Here is a 26,000-nt window from a genome sequence, read left to right as displayed (position 1 = left end):
AGAGTGCGGACAACGGCCGTTTCGCGCTCCTGCGCTTCAACGGGTCCTAATGACAAGCGGCAGGAGAAAGATGCCTTTAACCACACACAAGTGGATCACCGCCTCCTGACAGCTGACATTAACAACACTCCCACTTACTAGAGTGAATGCATAGAACATTAAAATCAATAAATACATATGCACAAACAATTAAAAACAAAAGCAAAACTTATAAATCTTAAAGAGCACAAATGACAGTAAATTCAGAGAAAAACTGACATATCAACCCTTTCATTCAAGCCCAGCGCACCTGCTGCATTGGACCACAATATCCATCTAGCTTCTGTTTGCAACAGGAGCCTACGATGATTACCTCCCTGACTGGGAGGATTAACCCGCTCTAAACCCGCAAACCGCAGCGATTCTGCCTTACCGCCATGAAATTCTCTAATATGGTTGATCAAACGGGGGACTCCTTTGCCAGATGAAATAGAATGAAAATGCCCCCTAATCCTAACGTATATGGGACGGATTGTTTTACCTATATAGAAAAAACCACACGGCCAGTACAGAATATATACTACAAATGAGGTTAAATACTATACTATATAGTATGCAGAATATATACTACAAATGTGGTTAAAGGCATCTTTCTCCTGCTGCTTGTCATTAGGACCCGTTGAAGCGCAGGAGCGCGAAACGGCCATTGTCCACACTCTCTGCAATGCTCATGAGCCTATGCATTTTTATCCATGAAATAAAGACTTCCACTTTTGTTAAGGGTGAGTGCCATCCTCTCTTCTTTCATTGCACTATTGGATTTTGTTTATTTCTTCAGGATTGAGCACCCGTTCCTTGGGGTATGTGGCGTTTATATAGTGTGTGAGGGGTCTCTTTAGAGTTGTCTAAGAGACCACTGTGGTGCAGCAGTGCTGAATCTGTTTTTCTTTTTTGGACTTTATAAAATACTAAGAGTGGTCTCTAAAGCCGTTACATGGCTGCTCTAGTCAATTTCTTCCTTAATATGGCAAATAAGGAAATTTATGCAAAAATAAAATTTGAGAATTAAAACGGAAAAAAAGTTTCTGACTATTACTGCATCATGCCACAGGACGCAACACAGATATCAAAGTTTTATGTGATTTGATTACCACAATTGGGTACTGCACCTCAGCTGTCAAAATGAGATGAAAAAAGAAGTTGCAACTGCGAATTTCTGGCTTTGATTTCTTACCAAAAAAATCTGTGCAATGTCCTATCTATATGGCGAACACAAGAAAAAATAAATTTTCCAAAAATTTACAAAAAACGAACAAATTGTTAGGCAACTCACCAAACCCTGACTAATGCACTGGCAGGATACAGCAAAGCCCCAGTGATAAAGGCTGGGGCAGCACAGGTGCATTCCACTGATAAAGACAGCCAGTTAACCCATCAGGGTCTGGCTGCCTAGTGGGAAATGCACACTAATAAGGCTTGCATAAGACATAAGTCACACTGATAAGTGTGATGCATAGTGTCTGAGCAGCCTATCAATGACGCCAAGATAGGCGGGCCGCTCAGCACTATATACATGCATCACACCAAATACCAAGCCAACATGAAGGGCTAAGCTGCATCCTGTAGAAATGATAAAAAGTGCAAAAAGATAAATGATAAAAAATATGGGGTATTGGTTACTATTGTCTTATGCAAGCCTTATTAGTGTGCATTTCCCACTAGGCAGCCAGACCCTGATGGGTTAACTGGCTGTCTTTATCAGTGGAATGCACCTGTGCTGCCCCAGCCTTTATCACTGGGGCTTTGCTGTATCCTGCCAGTGCATTAGTCAGGGTTTGGTGAGTTGCCTAACAATTTGTTCGTTCAATGTCCTATCTATACCAGCATTATATGCTATAATTCTGCCACTATGTACAAGAATATAACTACTATAATAATGCTCCTATGTACAAGAATATAACTAATATAATGCTGCCCCCTATGTACAAGAATATAACTACTATAATGCTGCCCCCTATGTACAAGAATATAACTACTATAATACTGCCCCAATGTTCAAGAATATAACTACTATAATACTGCCCCTATGTGCAAGAATATAACTACTATAATACTGTTCCCTATGTACAAGAATGTAACTACTATAATACTGCCCCCTATGTACAAGAATGTAACTACTATAATGCTGCCCCCTATGTACAAGAATATAACTACTATAATACTGCCCCTATGTGCAAGAATATAACTACTATAATACTGCCCCTATGTACAAGAATATAACTACTATAATACTGCCCCTATGTGCAAGAATATAACTACTATAATACTGTTCCCTATGTACAAGAATGTAACTACTATAATACTGCCCCCTATGTACAAGAATGTAACTACTATAATGCTGCCCCCTATGTACAAGAATATAACTACTATAATACTGCCCCTATGTGCAAGAATATAACTACTATAATACTGGCCCTATGTACAAGAATATAACTACTATAATACTGCCCCTATGTACAAGAATATAACTACTATAATACTGCCCCTATGTACAAGAATGTAACTACTATAATACTGCCCCCTATGTACAAGAATGTAACTACTATAATGCTGCCCCCTATGTACAAGAATATAACTACTATAATACTGCCCCTATGTGCAAGAATATAGCTACTATAATACTGCCCCTATGTACAAGAATATAACTACTATAATACTGCCCCTATGTGCAAGAATATAACTACTATAATGCTGCCCCCTATGTACAGGAATATAACTACTTAGCTGCTGCTTCTATGGTAAAATCTATAGATTTGAATGGTTTCTTCTATCACAAGATTGCTCCTTAATGATTTTCTAATTGGGGACGTTTTCGATATTTACGGCACCTTCTCCTTTCTCGTATTTCAGCCGCTCATCCGTTACTCTGCTCCAGTTCTCGCTTCCACTGTAATAATAAGATGTGTATAGACACAAGTTTTGTGTGCAACGGCAAGAACAACTGTCGAGACAACAGCGACGAGAAGCATTGCCCCAGCTCGCAAGGTAAGTCGGCAGATGATTCATGTGCCGTGTTTCTGCCTGTGAGAGATCTCATCCGTTCATCTGCTGATCTGAGTTATTTCTATGGATAGTATAAAATAAAGAAATAAAATTTTGGGGGGGTCGGTCAGGTGATCTCTTTGAAGACCCCAGGGCTAATTTGGAACGCATGATATGTAAAAACGTGCCGAGGTTCCTTTTAAAGATGGCGATCCTCCGACCTGCGCCGCTGCCCACATTCCCTGCCAGCTCTGGCGGGCGATGTCCCAATCTGCTCAGTAAAGTCAAAGTTGAAGATTTTGCACCTGTTCAAAGCAAATAATTTTACAGCAATATTTTATTTTTAGTGCAGTATTTTTTTTTTTCTAATCGCCCTCCTAGGAAGCGTAATGTATATCTGCGGTAATGCGGCGCGAGCGCGGTAAGTGACAACATATCATTATTTAAGGAAAGAAACATCTGATATAATGGGCAGATTAGAGAAGAATGAGAGGTTGCAGCCTACGTTCCGTCTCACCGATGCGGCAATTGTGTCTCACAGCTTCTCCGCTGCTTGGGATAATTTTCGATTTGTCAGAATCCGTCTCCGCACCCCCTCCTCCTCCTCCTCCACAGAGGTTTGATATATCACTTTCTAAGGGCTTTGCTCCCCTGAGGATCTACCTTCTATTCTCCCCCCTTCCCCGAGTCTCCGCAATCTCAGGGAGGACATGAAAGGATTACGGTTGTGTGGTGCATCTCCGGCTCCTTTCATTGACCGAGATCAGACGCTGAAGTAAACAGTGTACGGGCCTGGCAGAAATTTAGATGGAAATTCAGTCGTTCTTAATCTTTCTTCTGCCATATCGTCCACAAGTCGCATTAAGAGAGCCTTTCCTCCTCCTGGAGGAGAGCTATTTTTCCCAGGGAGCATTGTATGGTCTGCAAGTCTCCTTATGTCAGGAGGTTATGTCCACAAAGAGTAACTCTGCATCAGAGGCATCTCACCCAGCCAACCATTACCTTGCTTTGCGCTCATGAGTGGCATGAACTCTGCAACAGCTGTGTGCAAAGGGATACCTTTTTTTCTTTTGGAGAAGCCTTTGGTTTTGCTAACGAACTGCTAACTTCAAGCGGAATTAGATCACAGATGACTATTGAAGTCTATGGAGAAGGGAGGTTGAGGATGAGGCAAGCGGCAGAGGCATAGAAACGGAAAAAATTTGTGCTGATGCTTTCTTGTAAGTGTTTTCTCACCAAGAGCTGGATGCACAGTTACACTGCTCGCTATTGATGCATAATGTCCAACTTGTTGCTGCTGCTGTGTATGTGCTACATTGAGACAGGAGAGCAGGAATCCCTCACATCCATGTGTACTGTGTATGGGAGCCATCATGTACACATACGACCGCTTCTTCTGGACTAGACGGTGGCGCTGATTACTATAATGACCGGTTACCTTTAATTCTGTGTCTGTGCAGTGGATACTAAATGTCTTATCTATTGATTATTTTTCCATGGATATTTCTAGTTTGGCTAATCTCATGCCTTGCATTTCATGGTGAAATTCTTCGGGTACTGTGGGTACCGCCACACACAATGCCGCCCCCAGCACGACTTGTGCAGTGTGTTGCTTTCCTGCTGTTCGTCAGTACATTTACCTAATGGTAATGCGTCCTTTCTATTTTCCTATCTTGACACATGGGGCTATTTTTCATTTAGTGTTCTTTTTTTTTTTTTTATTACTGTGCTGGATCATTTCCAAATTGCCCCCGTTGCTATGGAAATTTAAATTTCGAAGCCTTTGTGAAAATAAAGTTTGTATTGTCGGGGACCTCTTTCATTTTATCAGGTCGCCCCATAAAAGTCATTGGAACAATCTGCATTCAAAGTGGTGGAAACTGACTGCAAAGTAGCCGGAAATACGGTGACAATTGGAGTGGATTCACACGCAGCGGATCTGCTGCATTCTCCGCACCACAAATCTGCAGCATTTTCACTGCTATCAATGTGAACATGGTCTTAATAAAACCACATGAAGTTCTAAAAAAAAAATGCTTGAAAATAAGTCTGCAAAGAACTGGGGTGACAACCTCTCTTTAACACTGTTGTGGCGTCACTTGTTGTGTGCACAAGCCGAAAATCTGTTGAATGCAGTGATGAACATCTCCTTCCCCCGGCGGCTAATTTTTTGTTTTCCCCCTTTCAAGAGACAAAATTTTTTTTTTATTTTATCTGACAAAGGTCTTTTTAGATTTATTTATTTTCTTTTGTTGGACGAGTTGTAGTGTTGAATGACAGCATTCATTTTACCCTAAAACGTACTGGTATACAGTAAAAAAAAAAAAAATTCCCATGTTCTGTAGACTTCAATACTACAATATTGAGACATATAAGAATAAGAATGACCGATCCCTATGAAGCTCGGCCACTGTCTGGGCTTCACAGCACGACCAGTGATTAAGGCCTTGAGTGATCACTTGGCAGAGGGCCGGTCGGCTCTCGGGCCGACGCCTGGGAAAGAGCTAACACCTTTAAAGAAAAGCGGTCATTAGAAAATTGTGTTTAAATAAATTTTTTGCGTTTTAAATGTATTTTTTAAACATTTTTGGCAATGTTAATTTTTTTACTGAAATACAGATTGTAAAAATAGATTCTTGCAATATTCACTCCGACCACATTTTTGTTTCTTTTCGATTGTACCTTCCGGTAGGAAATACACATGTACATTAGCAGCAATAGTCAGATCCCGCCCCTATCTTTTCTGTTGAGGTGTCTAATGATCGTGTTCAAAGGCGATTGTGAAGGGAGGATAAGGTGAACTGTGAAATCACCTATTATGAATTGTGGATCCTGTGTTATCTACTGTATATAGAGGTGTCATTGTACAGGAGGAGGAGGTGAGCTGTGACATCACCTATTGTGAATGGTGGATCCTGTTATCTGTTCTATATAGAGGTGTTATCAGTCATTGTACAGGAGGAGGCGGTGAGCTGTGACATCACCTATTGTGAATGGTGGATCCTGTGTTATCTACTGTATATAGAGGTGTCATTGTACAGGAGGAGGTGAGCTGTGACATCACCTATTGTGAATGATGGCTCCTGTGTATATAGAGGTGTTATCTGTTACTGTAAAAATGTTTGCACACACCGTTTTTTAGATGTCAGATTTTTTTGCTGTAGGGAAAAACATGATAGAACACCACCAACGGTTTCACCTGAAGCATCTGCACTGATGTCTTACTGGACGTCTTTTGCAGCGGCTTTGACGCCATCTTTTTTTCCCTTATTCTATATACAAAATATATGTGGCATCCAAACTGCCAGAGGAATTGATAAAGCACTTCTTCAAGGCTTTCAAAGTTCTAAACTGTTAAGTGACAAAAAGACTGCCTTTGCTGATAAGGAGATTGCTGAAAGCTTTTCCCAGATATCTGGGTGCACAGTTACACTGCTCAGTATTGATGCATCATGTGCTCCTTGCTGCCGCTGCTTCTGGACATGTGCTACGTTGAGACGGGCTTCGAAACTCAAAATAGTTAAAAGAAGTGACAAGAAGACTGCCTTTGATAAGGAGCCTGCTGAAAGCTCTTCCTGAAAAGACAAAGTTAGTCTGAAAAAGCCCCAGTGACCGGTGGGAAAGTTGCGAGATTACAAATTTCGTAATATGTTAAAAAAATATATATCCACGTAATACAAAAATCCTGATTTGATCAATAGTTCATTTTCTGATGATGGCTTCACTTTAAATGCCACAGTCAGAAATTGTCAGCGGCATTTATAGAGTTTAACCGCAGCAATCAGAGCGGTTTCCAGTCGCTGCTGTTTAGAGGCAGATGCCAGCTGTGTAAGAGCGCTGGCGTCTACTGTCTGCGGAGCTGGCTCAGCTGCTGACGGGCATGTCGAGGATCGCGGGGCTTCCTAACTCCACGGACATAGCACTGTAGCCCCCTTACGCTTTTCTTTTCCCCACTCGCTGTATAGGGACCGGTAGCATATCCCCACTCCAGTGAATACCGCCATACTGCAGATCCGAGAGCCGAGACCATGCAGAAAACCTAAATTGGGATGAAGTATTAAATTGGCACTGCGGTGCCTTCATTTGCAGGACTGGTGGAGGTTGCAGTGTCCGGACCCCCATTGATTTGGATGTAATGAACCATCTTCCTGCTCTTCTCCAGAGGATGGGGAGGTCCGTGGTGACTCGCTGGCCCTTTATGGCTAGCAGCATTAGGATTGAGTCGGTCATTCTTGTTTTATATGCCATATTAACAAGGGTTTCATCGCGCTTTTCATAGTGGGAGGAAAAAAATAAGCTCCCTCCCCGCAGCATGAATATATTTTCTTTAGACCTTAATGGATTTATTCCCATTTTAAACAAAAAATCCTAAGCACTCGGTCAACAGTTGGCGATAGTTTGCCTCTTATTAAAATGCATTTCTTCCAGCGTGTCCTGTAGAGTTAAAAGCCTTTTAGGTCCGGCTTTAGCAAAAATCCCGGCAAGCGGAGGATGGGGGGCTCCTGTTAGGTGGTCTCCGTTCCAGAGCCAAACCAGACTCTGCTGTATGCTGGGAATATGGAAGATATTAAAAGGATTAATCAGCGCGCAGTCACAGTCCACTCCCTCAATCTTTAATTCGCCTGCCAAGCGGGCGACCGAAGGAAAATCTCTGCGAGATATTAAGCGGCTAATTGTTAGGCGTCATCCCACTGTTCATAGGAATGTTATTAACATTGTAGTTTCATTCACCGCAATGGGCACATGGTATAAACATATGGGGCTAGTTAGTGCGGAGAAATGTGAATTTTTTTGTTTTGTTTTATTATTTTATTTTTTTTATAAGGAGGGGAAAGGACCCCTGCAATGGTTAATGACTATTAATGAAAGCCCCAGAGGATGTGCCGTCACCCCTTCCCTCCTTGCCCCCCCCCCACCACAACCCCAGAAAGCAATTAATCACTAGCTTGTGTCAGTCTCCAATGAAAGAGGCCGCTTGTTTATTAATGACCTCCAAGACTCGCTGCAATGTGCTCCAAGTTGAAAGAAAATGAGTTGTGAAGCCTCCACGGACATTTGTAGGGACTTGGTGGAGTCATAGTGATCCCCACCGGTCACTATCATTCTAGTGGGTTAATGATACTAGATAAAAGGGTGACAAGAAATAGCTGCATATGCCGTCACCAATGGGAACCCCCAGCATTGTTAGATCAGCGGAGGGGCTGCAGATTAAAGAAAAAAAAAAAAAGGATCAGTCATCAGATTTCATATAAAAATTACATACAATATTAAATGGATATATCAGACCTGATGAAACTGATGTACTTGCTGTGAAAAGTGGTCGGAATGGCTGTATATTGCTTATGTTAAAAAGACCATTTTAGTGAGTCCACTGTATTCAGTCTCCTCTCAGCTGCTACTGCTGAATCTCCGCCATAATAGCCTGATTGGCAGCTCCTCAGTGTCCCTCCTCCCTTATGATGCTGACTCTCCGTCCACCCAGCCTGTCTGCTGCAACTTGTACTGAGCAGTGTGAGATCTCAGCAGAGAGGAGGGACACTGAGGCTGTCAATCAGGCTAGGTAGGCAGAGATGCAATTTTAACTCGCGGATTATACAGCCATTCTGACCAAGATTATCACAGTAAGTGCCTCAGGCTAATCAGGTCTAAGAGAATTATATAACAATGTATTGTGTCATCTAGTGGCAGATCAGCTTTATTCGGTGTAATATCCCCTGATCTGAAGGTGATGATCTGTCCCATCTGAGACATTTTAAGATGTATCTGTTACACACCTGTCCCCGGTATCCCGGGCTCTGCTTCCTTCACCTCAGTCTGCTGCCCTATGTTGTGCTCCACGTCTGGTTTTGCAGATTGCACTTCATTTTTCTGTGATGTCGTCTCTTTAATCCTACATAAGGCCCATTAGAACACACACCTGTGTCTTAGGATTGAGACTCAACTTCTGTCTGCTGTGCTCCACCTTCTGTAATTTAACTTGCTTTTATCCCTTCTTGGTTCCACTTAATCCATTTGACTTCAGCAACGCCCGAGGTCCATGTGCCTCCCCTCCCCGGACCTGAGGCTTGGAGGATCCACCTCACCTGCTTAGCATAACAATATCCACAGATTATGCAATATCTGGTTGTTTTCTGGGCGCTTGGGAAGGGCTCAATCCATGGATATTGATGTTTACATAAAGTGGGGCTCCGCTGACCCTTGTTGGCACTCCACGTAGGATGAGATGTGGTGGCCGGGCTCTCCTTCTGTCCTCTGTATTGCATGTCACGGGGTTTGCAAAACTTTTGACTCCCCCAAAACTATAATGGCTGAAGTTCTAACTAGGTGAGCAGTAAAGCGCCCATCCTCCTGTCCCCTACAACTTTCTGTATAATGTCTCCAGTAGTTTTATAGTTGGCCCCTTTGGGTAGTGCAAGATGACAATGTGGCCCTTGGACCAGAGAAGGCTGCGCAGGCATCCCCTAAAGTATGGGTGTCGTAAACCAAGATGCCTCTTCAGTAACACACGATATACAGATACTAATGCAAGTGCCCACGTGTTTCGTCTCTTGCTTTTCAATCACTATGGAATATTTTGGCTTCTTGTGTGCTAGGTGATGTACGGCAGACTCCCACCGAGCCTGTACTTACCATCAAGCCTCTGTTCATACACGTGGGGACCTGTGAAAGCCTCCCGCTGTTTTATGTGAGCTGGCAGCGCACGTCAAGTCTTTTATGTTATTTTTTTTTCCTTTTCATTTCTAAACCGTGCGTTTCATTACCGTGCCTGCAATGTGCCAGCGACACAAACAGATCAGGCTGGCATCTTTTTTTTTTTTTTTTTTGTTTTAGCAATCCGATCATTTTTAATCACACCATTCATCACACAAGCCGCTTGATTGCTCCGTGCAGCTTTTACAATTTTTTGAAGCGAGGGAAGCGGAAAGACATTTTCATTTTGCTGGCGCGATCTATAATTACAATACACGTGGGCTCAATCTGATCACGGTTGTTTCCGCCAAGGACGGTCGCGTTTTTGATTCATTCGGTTTCCGATATGAAATTGGACAGGAGAAGCGATCGGCGGTAAACAGCTGCAGAAGACGGACGTCGCCTGTGCACGGGAGTGGCTTTTGGAGTAGCGCCTGTGTACAGATGTAGCAGAGCTGTGTTGCAGCTGAGAAAAAGAATAAAGACAGAAAAAGAAAAAACATTAAAATTCCCGAATTGCTATTTTTTTGTGGTTGCCACAACGTTTCCCAAAAATGTAACGAGCAGAGATCAAAGAGTCATGAGTCATGACACCCAATCTCATCGATGAAGAAATGGAAATGACTATATTATTATTTTTTTTTTTTTTTTTTACTATGAACCTAAGAACTAACAGTCAGGTAATTGCTTACTACTTGTATGTTCAGATCTCTGACGGTGCAAACTGGTCACAGACCGCTCCTGTCGGCGACTCTGCGGCTTCCACTGGCATCACATCGACAGAGCAGCTGCTTCTCTTCCTCTCTGCTCTGTTGATGGAGCGTGACTGCTTACGTCATGCTGATTGACAGCCAGAGTCCTACAGATAGATAGCAGCTGTCAATCAGCATGATATCAGCCCAGAAGAAGAAGTGGCTCCGATTTGAAAGGAACCTGTCAAACCCCCCCCCCCCCCAGGCATTTTTAAGTAAAAGAGCCACCTTGTGCAGCACTAATGCTGCATTCTGCTCAAGGTGGCTCTTTTATTTAACGTCCCTTCCACCGCAGAAATAATCGTTTTTAAAATTGGTCAGACATACCTGATTTTTGACGCCTCGCATCCATCAGTCATGTCCTCCTTTTTGAATTTGGCGCCGCCTCCTCAGCGTTCATTTCAATTCCTTGGGCCAGCACTGTAATATCTTTTCTTGGGCATGCGCAGTTAGCACTGCCTGTGCCCTCACATCACTTCCTGGCCTTCCTATTGCGTCTGCGTGGACGCACGGCCAGAGATGCTGCCCCGCAGTCGCTTATGATTTTTTCACACTGCGGGGCTGAGAGTCTTGGGCATGAGAGCCGCAGAGAACAACTACTCGTCTTGCCATACTTAGACGACCTCTTGATGAAGGGTCCCTCATTTCGGGCGTGCAAGGAGAATGTCAGCATTACACTGGATACACTCTCCCTCTTAGGTTGGTTGGTCAACAGGAAGAAATCATCTCTGGTCCCAGCTCGGAGGATTGCTTTTCTAGGAATGGTCTTCGATACCTCCCAAGGGTTGGTAATTCTCCCTCAAAACAAAGCCCCAGCGCTCCGACAAGGAGTCCAGAAGCTCCAGCAGCCGGTCCCTCACACCATTCGGTTTGGGATGAGGATACTAGGGAAGATGGTGGCAGCAATGGAAGCAATTCCGTTTGCTCAGTTTCATCTTCGACCCCTACAGCACGCTCTCTTGTCAGCATGGGACAAGAACCCGTTCACTCTCGATCAGCGGTGCCGGCTATCTTCTCAGGTCAGGCAATCACTAGAGTGATGGACGACCAGATCCTCCCTTCTTCAGGGGAAACCGTTTCCCCCAGACCACTGACTAGTGGTCACGACCGACGCCAGTCTCCTCGGCTGGGGAGCAGTTTTTTTCGCCACCACACGGCCCAGGGCAGGTGGTCACAACAGGAAGCTTGTCTCCCGATCAACTTGTTGGAAATACGAGTGATCTGGCAGGCGCTGCAGCATTTCCAGCACCTCCTAGCAGGACGGCCCATTCGGATTCAGTCAGACAACGCCACGGTGGTGGCTTATGTAAATCATCAAGGGGGCACGCGAAGCAGGGCAACCATGCGCGAGATAGCACATGTGCTTCATTGGGCCGAGAAGAACCAGTCGGTAACGTCGAAAGTCTACATCCCAGGCATAGAAAATTGGGAAGCGGATTTCCTCAGCCGACAAGAGGTCGTGGCTGGGGAATGGGCCCTGCACCCCGAGGTCTTCCAGCAAATTTGCCAACGGTGGGGAACACCGGATGTGGATCTGATAGCGTCCAGGATGAACGCCAAGGTGCCTGTGTTCGTTGCTCGGTCACAAGACCCACGAGCGTTCGGGGTGGATGCGTTGGTCCTACCATGGAACCAGTTTCACCTTCCATACCTGTTTCCCCCGTTGCAATTGCTTCCGAGGGTCGTCAGGAAGATCAAAGCAGAGGGGGTCCCAGCAATTCTGCTGGCACCAGACTGGCCCCGACGGGCGTGGTACGCAGATCTTGTGCGGCTGCTCAGACGTCCCATGGCGCCTGCCAGAGCGCCCAGATCTACTGCACCAGGGACCGATCTTCCACCCGAACTCAGGGGCCCTGTGTTTGACGGCATGGCCGTTCAATCTTGGATTCTAACTCAAGCAGGTTTTGAGCGTAAGTTGGTCGCTACAATGGTTAGCGCCAGGAAACCGACCTTGGTGAGAATTTACCACCACACCTGGAAAGTTTTCTTCACTTGGTGTCGAGAGCAGGGTCGTTCTCCCCTGACATTCTCTATTCCCAACATCTTGGCCTTTCTTCAATCAGGCCTAGACTCGGGGCTGGCCCCGAGCTCCCTTAGGAGACAGATATCGGCGTTGTCCGTCCTTTTCCAGCGAAAGATTGCTACTAATATGCAGGTAAAGACTTTCATCCAGGGAGTCTCTCATCTAGTACCTCCCTATAAGGCGCCGATGGGAACCTGGGACCTTAACCTGGTTCTGAGTGTTCTGCAGGAAGCGCCTTTTGAGCCGCTACAGCATATTTCCTTATCGTTCCTCTTTTGGAAGGTGGTATTCTTGGTAGCCATTACCTCCGTTAGGCGAGTCTCGGAGTTGGCTGCTCTGTCTTTCCGAGCACCTTTTCTCGCTTTCCACAAGGATAAGGTGGTGCTTAGACCAGCTCCCCCCTTTCTTCCGAAGGTGGTGTCCTCTTTTCACATCAATGAGGATATTGTCTTGCCTTCGTTCTGTCCGGCACCGGAGCATTGCGTGGAGAAAGCTCTTCACACCTTAGACCTGGTGAGAGCACTCAGGAGGTACGTGTCGCGGACGGCACCTTTTCACCAGACTGATACGGTGTTCGTGCTCCCTGAGGGGCGCAGGAGGGGACTCGCGGCCTCAAAAGCGACCATAGCCAGATGGATCCGTTTAACTATTCAGGAGGCCTATCACATCAGAGGTGCGCCAGTTCCATCAAGGATCACAGTGCACTCTACTCGGGCAATGGGCACCTCTGGGGCGCTTCGGCATCAGGCATGCAAGGCAGCGACCTGTTCTAGCCTGCACACATTTACTAAACATTACAGTATCCATACTCAGGCTTCGGCGGATGCGAGCCTGGGTAGAAGGATTCTCCAAGCAGCGGTGGCGCACCTTTGAACGAAGAGGTGCATGCAGCTTGGATCGGTGAGTCAATCTCCCACCCAGGGACTGCTTTAGGACGTCCCACAGTACCTGTGTCCCCCAATGAGACGAAGGAGAAACATGCTCATTGGGGGACACTGCACCCACCCTATTAGCCAAGTTGGCTCTAGTTTATTTAAATAATGTGTTTCTTTTGTGAATATCCGGGTGGTTTTTTCTTTGCCAGACATATTGTTTTCGGCATTAAGGCTGATTGTTATTGTTCTCCTACTGCTTTTCCACTAAACTGGCTTCCGCCCGCAATCAGGGCGAGGGTGTATACGGCGAGGGAGGAGCTAACCTTGTGTTGTTGCCTAGTGTCAGCCTCCAGATGGCATACACCCACAGTACCTGTGTCCCCCAATGAGCGTCTCAGAGAAAAGGATTTTACGGTGAGTACTCACAAAAATCCATGTTTCTGCGGTGGAAAGGACGCTAAATAAAAGAGCCACCTTGACCGAATGCAGCATTAGTGCTGTACAAGGTGGCTCTTTTACTTAAAAACGCCGGGGGGGTGGGGGTGACATGTTCCTTTTAAATCAGAGCCGCTTCTTCTTCTTCTGGGCTGTTCTGTCGACAGGGCATTATTGCTGATGTCATGCTGATTGACAGCAATCTATCTGCAAGACTCTGGCTGTCAGTCAGCATGACGTCAGCAGTCACGCTCCTTTAAGCTGGTGGCGGTTATTTATTTGTTTTTTTTTTTTACTATGAGCCTAAAAACTAATACAGTCCTGGATAGCCCCTTTAAATAAAAGCAACAGCAAAAAAATCTAAGTAAATTTGTCATCGCGGTAATCGTATGGACGTGAAGAATTGCATAACCATGTACCGTAATTGTCACCGAACAATGAATACTGCCAAAGGGAAATCCAGAGAGAACGATGGTGGAATTGCATTTTTTTTTTTTTTTGGTCACTTCATTTAGAACTTTGTTCTCGTTTTTTAGTGAAGTGAATGGTGTCATTGAAAACTACATCTCATTGGTATTTGTTTTTTTTTGTTTTTTTTTGGGGGGGGGGACGTCTATGACAACAGAAAATAAAAGTTGCGTCTCTTGGAAGTAGAGGTGAAAAAATAAGAGTTGCGTCAGTTCCCTAATCTGATTTCTCATTTTAGTTCGAATCCAGATGGAGAATTTGCAGCATGTCGGCCACGTGTGAACACGTCCTTACCATATGCCATTGCAGATTTCTTTATCCGTATGGGAAAATCTTCAGCGTTTCCATCCTCCGTTAAGTATCGGGATATTCAGTGACGCTAAACCATTGTGCATTCCAATCCACATCATGTATCAATCCTTCTCTGTCTTCTAGATCTCCGCTGGTGGCCATTGAATAGAAGCCTTCACTGCTTGGCCATGTGCACAGGACATTCCCGGACAGCAAGCGGAGATCTTGAAAACAGTGACTTGTCTTGGAAACACGGCCTTGTCTAGTGAGGCTACAATTACACTATAGGATTGGGGGGATCTTGTCCAGTATGAGAAGTTTCTTTTAGAAACAGCGCCACCTCCATATATATGAAAGTGCTTGGAGTTTGGCTGCAGTACCACACACAACCCCATGTTCAGGGTGGCGCTGTTTCTGAAATAAAAAAAAAAACCTTTAAGAATCCGTTTTAGTGAACTGATCCTGCAGATCACGGTGTTTGTATCTGGATTCAGTCTCGGGTGAAAATTTCACCTAGGAGCGGAAATGCCGCCCACACACGTCCCATTATTCCCAGACCATAATAAAAGCCGAGCGCTGACGGATAAGGCTGCGCTATATGGGAATAAAATGGGGGTCTGTCTGTAAACCTAAGGAGGGTGCTAGATAATACGAAGATCAGAATTTTTATTTTTTTTCCATCATTTCTCATTACGGCTGCTTCATATTTTATGAGTTCAATGAGACACCTCTTTACGGCGAGTAATTGCACCGTGCCCCATGCGACAGCGCGAACCCTTTATGTCTCCTCTCCGGCTGATGTGATTATTCAGGCGTAATTACACATCTCTGCAAAAGCCTCACGTTTCCAGCGACTCCCCAGCGGATAGAAATCTGCACGCAACCATTTCTGCCGCCCCGCGAGTTATTAATGGCAGCTCGTCGGCCGCATACGTGGTCGGATTTACACTAGGAAGGTCCCGCATTACCGACTGTCAGATCTGTCCTCACAAAATATCTAACTTTTTGGTTTGTGTTGGACTGATTTCAGCATCTCTTGCACCCATGAACATGTATCTGCTCTCCGTACAGTACTTTATTTGCTAATGTCGATTTTTGTGCTTCAGAGCTGCTCTTCCTATTGAAACCGTGTACAGGAGATGGCACCATAATACACAAGCCAGGACTTTTGCAAGAATCGGAAACGCTGTGCTCTCGCATTCCTCATTCCCCCCCCCCCCTACATGTTTCGTTCTGGCCCTCTGTCTACTCCCCATGACAAAAGACGGGGGACATTGGGATCAGACCCTTAGATTTCAACTTTCCCGATTCTTTGATTTTGTTCTCCGTTAGATAAGTAGCCACTAGCTGATGTGTGTAGTGGTGGAACAGGGTGGCCACTTGCGTAAATTTCACTCTAACCCACTGATTTTGGTGGGATCAGCCATCTATTAATGTGTATGGTAGAATACAGACTCTTCCCCCATCTGAAGGAAATGAAGGAGTGAACATGTTAAGTTTCAACATGCCCAATCTTTTGGTACTAGGGCACCTAAGACTGTGGCTCATCTCCCCCTGATGGCCACTTCCTCCTCACTGGTAACATGGCTGAGCATGCATGTGTATGGAGAGTCAGGAGCCGTGGCCGTCTAAGGTATACAGCCACCTTTACTTGTATGTAAATGTCCTTCACTGACCCACATGATGGCCCACATGTTCCCCATGTTCATGGGTTTTCATTTTTTTCAGAGACTAACAGCCTCTGGGTGCTACAGCGCACTCGGGTGAACCCATAAGGTGTAGTGTTTAAATTAGTGCAAAAGGATGAACAGATAAAACGCGTTCATATCCCTCCATCCATTCCGGTCCTCTTCATTATATCAGGAAGCCTTTGATACATGTTCCTTTGCTGTATACAGTACAGCAAGGAAGTAGTGCCACAGTGACACCTGTTGGGCCAGAGGCAAAACTGCACCTAATAGATATGATTTTTGGCTTTTGTTCAGTCGGTTGGATGCTTTTCGAACCGTAGCATGACTCTGACCATGATTTCATATCATGACTCGCATACTATCGATGCCAAGCCGTCAGATGCCTCTGTAACTGGGACTCTGCAGAAGGTGATTCATTTTGCTGAGCCACTGTGCTGTTAGAATTCCCTAATTGGTGGGAGACCAATGTCTGGGGACTTATCCTGAGAATGAAGGGGAGACCAACGTCTGGGGACTTATCCTGTGAGACTGAAGGGGAGACCAAGGTCTGGGGACTTATCCTGAGTCTGAAGGGGAGGCCAAGGTCTGGGGACTTATCTTGAGTCTGATGGGGAGGCCAACGTCTGGAGACTTATCCCGTGAGACTGAAGGGGAGGCCAAGGTCTGGGGACTTATCCTGAGTCTGAAGGGGAGGCCAAGGTCTGGGGACTTATCCTGAGTCTGAAGGGGAGGCCAAGGTCTGGGGACTTATCCTGAGTCTGAAGGGGAGGTCAAGGTCTGGGGACTTATCCTGAGTCTGAAGGGGAGGTCAAGGTCTGGGGACTTATCCTGAGTCTGAAGGGGAGGTCAAGGTCTGGGGACTTATCCTGAGTCTGAAGGGGAGGCCAAGGTCTGGGGACTTATCCTGAGTCTGAAGGGGAGGCCAAGGTCTGGGGACTTATCCTGAGTCTGATGGGGAGGCCAACGTCTGGAGACTTATCCCGTGAGACTGAAGGGGAGGCCAAGGTCTGGGGACTTATCCTGAGTCTGAAGGGGAGGCCAAGGTCTGGGGACTTATCCTGAGTCTGAAGGGGAGGCCAAGGTCTGGGGACTTATCCTGAGTCTGAAGTGGAGGCCAAGGTCTGGGGACTTATCCTGAGTCTGAAGTGGAGGCCAAGGTCTGGGGACTTATCCTGAGTCTGAAGGGGAGGCCAAGGTCTGGGGACTTATCCTGAGACTGAAGGGGAGGCCAACGTCTGGGGACTTAGCCTGAGAATGAAGGGGATACCAACGTCTACCTGGGAATGAAGGATCTCTGCATCCCCTGCTGCTCGTCTGTGCAGGAGCCTTTCAGGTGAATGGAGGGGGTCGCCTGCAGTTTTCTGCACAGCTGGATGGCCAGTATCTCCTCTTTGCAGAAAGGTGCCGTGCCGGGAGACCAGCGATGAAAAAACGGCCCAGAACCATCCAGCACGATCAGCAATACCCGGCAGGGGGGCCGATCGCTGCTGGATGTCACACACACCAATCTCGCGAGATCGCTGTGTGTAACAGGACCTTTAGTCTGGCAGCAGTAAAACATCTTTGTGGCCTCTTCGTTCTCGGTATTAGGGAGGGCCAGTAGTCAGACATTTTTGTGAAGCTGCTGTCGTTGGGTGCTGAGACCAGATTAGTCCCAGATCTCCATCCTTGATGTGCTCTCTTGAAGCTGACCAAAGCATTATTTGATGGGATCCATTCTCCGCTAACAGACTATAAGCTGCCTATGATCTGCTGACGGATCTACAGACCAGCTTTGGGGAGTTTCCATTTCCCTGCAGCCCCAGGAGCTATATGGAGCGCTACCTATGAGGATATTATGTTAAAACTAATCTGTTACCAGATGAACTATATCCATTATTATATCAATATCTTAGAACTGATTAGGCTGGTGTAATTACTTTGAAAATCCATGTTAAATAGATGTACAATACTTTTGTGAAAGTTTTCCTGCCTGGTATTAAAATAAGCATGTCAAGCAGGATGGCAGGGAGAGACTGAAGAATAGCTGTCGGGGTGGGTGAGCGGAGACTGAATAGCAGCTGTCGGGGTGGATAGGCGGAAACTGAATAGCAGCTGTCGTGGTGGGTAGGCGGAAACTGAATAGTCGCTGTCGGGGTGGGTAGGCGGAGACTGAATAGTAGCTGTCGGGGTGGGTAGGCGGAGACTGAATAGTAGCTGTCGGGGTGGGTAGGCGGAGACTGAATAGCAGCTGTCGGGGTGGATAGGCGGAAACTGAATAGTAGCTGTCGGGGTGAATAGGCAGAGCTTGTATAGCAGCTGTCGGGGTGGGCGGAGCTTGTATAGCAGCTGTCGGGGTGGGCGGAGCTTGTATAGCAGCTGTCGGGGTGGGCGGAGACTGAATAGCAGCTGTTGAGGTGGATAGGCGGAAACTGAATAGCAGCTGTCGGGGTGGGCAGAGACTGAATAGCAGCTGTTGGGGTGGGCGGAGACTGAATAGTAGCTGTCGGGGTGGGCGGAGACTGAATAGCAGCTGTCGGGGTGGGTGGAGACTGAGTAGCAGCTGTCGGGGTGGGCGGGCAGAGGCTGAGTAGCAGCTGTCGGGGTGGGCGGGCAGAGGCTGAGTAGCAGCTGTCGGGGTGGGCGGGCGGAGGCTGAGTAGCAGCTGTCGGGGTGGGCGGGAGGAGACTGAATTCATTGGACTTGCTCATTCAACGCTTAAGCTGGACTCATAAGATACTATTTTACCATCAGGATTATACATCCATTTTGACAGTAAGTACACCAGCCTTATCAGGTGTAAGATATCAAATACTGTATGAATTTTGTATTGTGACATCCATTTGGCGCCTTATAGGTATAAATATTTCTGTGGCATCGCCTTTACATAGTGAAATAAATGCTCCTTTCAATCTTCGCCTCAACAATCTGAACACATGGTAATGTAAGGACGGCATCAGCTGGGAGGAAGAGTGCTGGTAATAAACTTCATGTTTTTGTGCCCCCGATCCCCCTTTTTTTTCCCGTCACGCTGCTTTCTCCTTGGAAGTGATTGTTAGATGACAAGCGGCCTCGTGTTTACCGCTGAGCGTCGGCTGATTGCTGACGTGTGCCATTCTGTGTGGTGACAGGCGAGCGCCGGGGTCGGCAGGTGGATGATTCATACATTCATTATTTACAGTCACAGCAACTTGACTCTACAAAGCCGTCCTGTTTGTGTCTGGGTCGTCCTGCATCGGTTTCTGCCGGGCAAAGCGGGTGGTGGAATTCCCAATGGTATATGATGAGGTATCTGCCATCGCTTTAAGTCTGACCTCACCTGATCCTGAGAGTGAAGGGGACGCATCGCCGGGTTACGGTTGAGCCCCCTGTACCGCCTATTCCCTGCTTTGTTCCGGACCACCTGGCTGGAAACCCACACAAATATATTCCATGGCAGCGTCCTCATCAGATCGGATCTTGTGATTTTTTTTTTTTTTTTTTTTTTTTTTCTTTTTTAATTTTAATATTCTCCTTGATTACAGATTTTCTTACAAAATGCAGGAAATTAGAAGAGATAACGGATCTATGGATCTGACGAGTTGTGCACGGCGGGCTCTTAGTCGGGGGGACCGGGCCGTTGCTAACAGCGAGGAGACCGCTGAGAATGCGGAATAAGAGGAGAGGTTACGTGAGCAAGAATATTCATTATCCTGGATTTATACAGCACCAGCATTTTTCTGCAGTTCTTCCTCCAAAAGGGCATTTACTAAGGTCCTTGTGTTCTGTATGGAACACGCTTAATCATTGTGTCATGAAAAGTTTTGCAATTTTATATTTGGTGCATTCGACTTCTCAGGATCTTCTGCTTCCGGTCAGTGAATAGAAAAATTCCTTTACGGCCATTATGTACTGTATGGTTACCAGCACAGTAAAGCTCCCTCTGGTGGTGGCTTCAGGCAGTTTATTATTTAACGATCCACAAAGATTAGGAGCCGTGTAAGGGTTTAACAAGCTCCGACCATTGCACAGATATATTATAGGATGAATGGAGGCCCAGATTCATCAAGACTGGCTTCTTTCCACGCCTAGATGAAGGACTCGCTGGAATAACATGGGCCAGATCCATTAAGAGTCGTGTGCATTTGCTATGATTTATGCCTCTTTTGGTGTACCGCACAGTAAGTCTGTCGGGCCATACGAATTCTAGGATACACTTTTTTTTTTTTTTTTGCTAAGCTCCAAACACTTTTCAAAAAGTTTCTAAAAAATTACAAAATTTAAGTTTTTGCACATCTCCACCTTGGTTAAAAATTTTCTGGATGTAGTTCTGTGATATACCGGGTATATGTAGAGACATGTCAGAAGTTTTGATCTGTAGATGTTCGAGTACCGCAACCCCCAGAAGATCACTAAGGGTATGTTCACATTGGTTGGATACAGAGCGGATTTCACAATCCGGATTTTCCATTTATGAGAACTACTTGATCTTACAATATCTGCTGGTGGATGTGCTTTTACGAAATCTCATCCACATGTATAAAAATCTGCAACGTAAATGGACAGGCGGTTGATGCCAAATCCACCGCTCCGCTCAATGTACTGTACCAGGTCCAATATGTTTTTTTTTTTTTTTTTTTTTCCCATAGCGGAAATGATGCAGCAATGTCTGCTGTTATTTTCAAGCTCTTTAACTGGTAAAATTGCAAAGTGCTTGTTAAACAGAAAAAAAAAAGAAAAACAACTTTGCAATTTACTTTCTCAAGAATGGAGGTAATATAAAGGTAATTGGTCAACTCTCGTGGCTGATCTTGTTAGGGAAAAGCATAGCGCTTACCAGCTCTTTGCTACAGAGCTGGTAAACGCTGCTCACTGTCCCCTGCCTGCGCTCCTTCATTGCTGCGGAGGCAAAGCTTCCTCCGGGTGTAGCTGCGGAGAGCGTGGGTCACCGCCGCCTTTGGTCTGAACTGTGAATCATTCAAGAGACCGGGAGGCAGAGAAGCGATCACTCCTGAAAGATACATGAACCAAACCTGCTGACACCCCGACTCATCAAAACATCTGACGTGAAGTTTTTTAATTTCACTGCAAGAAAGAACAGATTGTATTACGTACGATACAATATGCAACATGTAGATGAATATATCGTATATAGAAAACAAAGGACTCTCCTCTGTAATTCTGGAAAATCTGCAGGGACTTCAGGGAATATCAGCATTTGCATTTTATTTTTTGTGATTTTTTTTTTTTTTTTTTAATATTTCCTATTGAGATCCTTTTGCTCATCAGCATTCTGTAATGACTACCACGTAGCTGACGTGTTGCAGACGTATTAATCACATCTCCCTGACCGCAGCAAGCGGATCTCGGCTTTGTTATGGTAATCAGCGGGCCCCAAACTTTCAGGATTCCTGCAGCCTTCAAAACCGTTCTTCTTCTTCCGTCTTTACTTTTTGCCCATTAATTTCACAATATTTTTCTCCTAAACCCACATTGTTCTGTTTGCCGAACAGCAGGAGTGTTCTGAGAAGATCCAAGCAATATGTAACGTCCCCAATAAATTAGCCACTAGTTTATGTCTAAAGACATCTGCCAGCGCAACGAGCGAGAACGTCCCCCGACTGATGCAAAGGAGCCTTCAACCAAACGGCGAGATGCGAGAGCATATGTGGTTATATTGTGTAAATTAACGCTCTACCAACTGGAAATCCATTAGTGTGGACAATAGCCAGGTGCTAAGGGTTAAAATATTTAGTATACAGTACACTTGTCTGCATCGACACGATCTATATAAAAAGTTGGCGTTTTGCAAATAGCATTTTTATCTGATACTAATCCTACTCTTTGGAAGTAAGGGATCTCCTTGCGGAGACCGGCAGTGCTTCCTAGGGAAAAAAAATATGCAATTTAGCTCCAGCAATAAGAAAGCGGTCTCTCTGGTGCCCCCTACAGGTTGAGTAAACCTGTAAGTCATTATAGAGACTTGAGTCCATCTGTAGCCAGCATGGCTGCTCCTCATCAGTAGAGAGAGGATCTCGTTGAAGGGATCAGATGCCTAGAAGTGACCCCCATATTGGGATCCAGAAAGCATGTCGCCCCATCAACTACTACTTTCCTTGTACTGCTGAAGAGCAGATCCTAAAAAGAGCTGTATTCACAATTCTGCTTTCTGCTCAGCCAAGGTCTCCACCTTCCCTGCTTGTTCAGCATCTGTACAAAGGAGCTATTCTGGGAAGTGAAGTCCAAAAATTTTCTTCTAGATATGGCTCTTTATGTAGGACATTCCCTCACTCCTGGGACTCTTTTTGGGTACTCTCCTTGGCTGTTACCTTTTGTGGCAAATTCAAAAGGTGTTGCCACATTTCGGTAAACATTTTTTTTTTTTCGCACATATCAGTCAGTCCACCATGACAGGCGAACGGGGCGTTGACCCATTATACTGGAGCTGTGGACGTCGCTGATCCCGTCACTGTCTATGGCACTCGACGAGGTGGTCACCAATGTCCATTCTAACAAGGAATGTCAGAGCCCCGTTCTCTGGACTTGGGTGGGCCCTAGTGGTTGGGCCCCCAACGATCAAGTGATCACATATGCGATAAATTAGTGATTACTCGCCATGTTGGTGATGACTCTTTATAACTTTAACTTTAGAACAGTTGATGAAAAGTAAAGCAGAATGTTTCCAGATTCCTGTAAGTGGAAGTGCACTTTAATCTTTTAGGCAGTCAGCGGTAATAATCCAATACAAGGGCATGACATATTACTGCAGCCCTTTTATGTACAGAAAAACCCAGCATTTCCATTGATTTTTGAGACACTAGCGATGCAAAGTACATTCTTCCCACAAGCTCAAGAATCCTTCTAGGAGGGATTTTAATTAAGACAGTTTGTTGTAAGAAAACGCAGTTTGACTCTCGGCCTGTCACCTAGGTGTAAGAACCTCCAGCTGGAAGAGAGATGTTCTTGAGCTCCCAGCACGGGAGCAGGCACGCTGGGAAATCACTCATCTGCTAGAGCAGAAATGCTCAGGTAACGGGAGGGGAACGCGCGAGAAACAAAACCGGTATCCCATAGGGGAGGCCGTTCAGTCTGCAGCTGCCGTACGACAAACTCCTAAACAAGAAGCCACCACTGAGAGGAAAAATTAAAAACCAGGAGGCATTTGAGTTGCAAATTGTAGAACATTTCAAAACCACTTTGAGGTTTCCCGCAGTTTTGGAGGAGTTTCTGGACAATTATGTAAATTTGCATGCACCCCAACCCTTATTTCAGCGGGTGGGAAGAATGGTAAAGAGTGAGTGCCAGTGAAGGGTGGAGAACTTGGTGGCCGCTTAATGCTTCGACTGGTCGCTGGGGAAGTTGTGGCTGGAGGATGTATTATCGGAAGGGGACTACTAAGTCTAGATGAGAAAAGTTTTACCATCTGCATGGACGGGGTTCTTACTGGAGATGAATGAGGGGCTAAGCTTTACATTCCTCTCTGAAAAAATGTCCTTAGTTCTGGGTAAGGCCTAGTAGAGTAGGCAAGTCACACCACATGCTGATTGCAGGAATTGTTTGTGAAGGTAGTGAGCTTCTTCACAGTGCCTTTATTGTCATGCTCTGGATTAACACAGCATGAAATCACCTTTAGAATTCTTCTTGTTTTCACCATTTTCAACAAAACAAGCCATTATTTTTTTAAGGGTTTGTCCCTTTAAAATGGTCTCTTTTTTTTAAAGTATTGTTTCCACTGCGCCATTCTCGGAATGAGCGATCCTAGGAGCGTTTGGTCCTGATAATCATCCCGTGTAAAACAGGCTGCCGATCACTTGACTCATAAGCAAAACGTAAAAAAAAAAAAAAAAAGATCATTCGTTGGGTGAAATGATCATCATTCTCGGCAGCACCTTGTCCGATGTGAAAAGGACTTGTGCTACCGAGAATGGCAGCCTGTGCTTCCAGAAAGATCTATTGCTGATCATTCTGTCCGCATACTAAATGTGGGCTTCCTGCCTGATCAGGCTATTAAATGACCGCCCATCTGCAAACATGGAGGTGATTGGCGGTCGTTTGATGCCGCAATTCAAGTGATCTAATCCAACTCTACGAAAACAGACGCAATCTTATCTATGATGCGTCTGTTACATGAGTTGTCCGGTCTCAGCAATATGTTTGCAGGCAGCATGCTGAAAACCACAAAAGGAGGCAGATCCCTGCTGACACCCCAGAGCAGTCCAGGACCAGAATCCATGATGTTGCATTGTTGTATTTTGGTTATAGAAAAGGATCCTTTTTTTTATTTTTATTTTTTCTTATGACCTTTTTTCTGTTTTGAACATTGTTCCTTCACGGTTAAACATTATCTTCATGGGTAATTTTACAGATTACTATGACAAGGTTTGTCTCCTGGCTATGAGCTCAATGTGGGATCCTCATGGGCTGGTCATTGCCTGCCGTACCACGAGGTTCCTAGCCCTGGTTACAAGGTCAGGGAAAGATCCTCATGGCCTCCCCATTGCTGGTCATGCCTTGAGATTTCTGTCCACTCTATGGCATCAGGGTGAGATCCTTGTGGCATGGCAGGAGATGCAAAGCACATAAGGTTTCTGTTATGGCTGGGAGGTCAGGATGTTGCTCATCGCCTGCAGTTCTACAAATAAACCTCTCCTAGCTAAGGGGTCAGAGTAAGATCCTCATGTGCTTCCCATTGGCTGCCGTGCCACAAGTTTCTAGTGTTGGCTGCGAGGAGAGGATAAGATCCTCTTGTGCAGGCCACTGCCTTCATTCTGAGGTTCCAGTCCTGGCAATGATTGGTTGTCAATCACCTGCCATGCCACAACATTCCCATTCTGGCTACAAGGCCTGGGTAAGATCTCCATGTGCTACCTTTTGCGTGCCATGCCACATGGTTCCATTCCTAAATAATCCAATATACAGCCATTGTCCTTGTTTTAGAAATAGGGCACCTGATTGTGACTGCCTTCAAAATCGTGGACAGATGATGGGGGCAATAATGGATGCAGATTGTAGTCAAAAACCAAAAAGTTTATTATTGTAGTTTCTGCAGAACACATCGCGTTTCAAGGCTCCAGAAAGACCCCTTTATAGGTGTCCCGAAACGCGTTGTTTTGCAAATACTACAATAAAAAAACGTTTATTGGATTTCAACTACAATCTGAATCTTTTATTGCCTCTATTATAATTCCACGATTTTGAAGGACGCCTGTTGTGAATTCTCTGGATCTGACTTCTGAGTCGGGGCTCCCTCTGGTGGTTACTGCAGGTAGTGGAGCTGGCCGGGTTGATAGAAGTCTGCCACCTGACGATGATGATTGGAAATCAGGGATTACTGACTGGGAGGATATAAGTGAGCAGGCTTCCCTCAGTTGTTGCTGGTGATTAGTTTCTTCCTGTGCATCTTGAGGTCTGCTGTCTCCTGCCTGATCCTGCATTTTTCAGTTAAGTTGTTCTTTTGCTAATCCTTTGCATCTGATCTGGTTTTGTCTCTTTCTGCTTTGCTGTGAGGGTTCAGCGTGCTCCCTGCTGGGGCAGTGCTGGACCCTGCTCCATATGTTACAGCTTGTGTCAGTTTGTTCAGTCCCCTGTTATATTAGTCTCTTTTGCTTTGCTGCCAGTTCACACCAGAATGCTGATATAGTGGGGGAGAGGTCGTGAGATCTCAGTGTTTTTTTGTACATCAGACGTGTTGGATTTTTTAGGGTTTTTGCGTGATTGCAGACAGTGTCTTTCCTTTCCTGTCCTATCTAGACAGTTTGGGCCTCATCATTTGCTCAGTCTATTTTCTGCCTGTGTT

The 26,000-nt window shown here is 45.5% G+C and overlaps 1 protein-coding gene across 1 annotated transcript in view; it reads left to right on the top strand.

Moving 5' to 3' along the window:
• LDLRAD3 (low density lipoprotein receptor class A domain containing 3) overlaps nucleotides 1-26,000 on the top strand; it is a 141,529-nt gene that overhangs the window by 65,243 nt on the left and 50,286 nt on the right. The window contains exon 4 of the mRNA XM_073565243.1: nucleotides 2,890-3,024. Within this exon, the coding sequence (XP_073421344.1) occupies nucleotides 2,890-3,024 (135 nt within the window). The remainder of the gene's footprint in view (nucleotides 1-2,889; nucleotides 3,025-26,000) is intronic.

Source organism: Dendrobates tinctorius, unplaced genomic scaffold (assembly GCF_039654945.1).
Source record: "Dendrobates tinctorius isolate UK_male_01 unplaced genomic scaffold, ASM3965494v1 ptg000612l, whole genome shotgun sequence".
Classification (NCBI taxonomy): Eukaryota; Metazoa; Chordata; class Amphibia; order Anura; family Dendrobatidae; genus Dendrobates; species Dendrobates tinctorius.
This window is presented reverse-complemented; position numbering and strand designations above follow the sequence as displayed.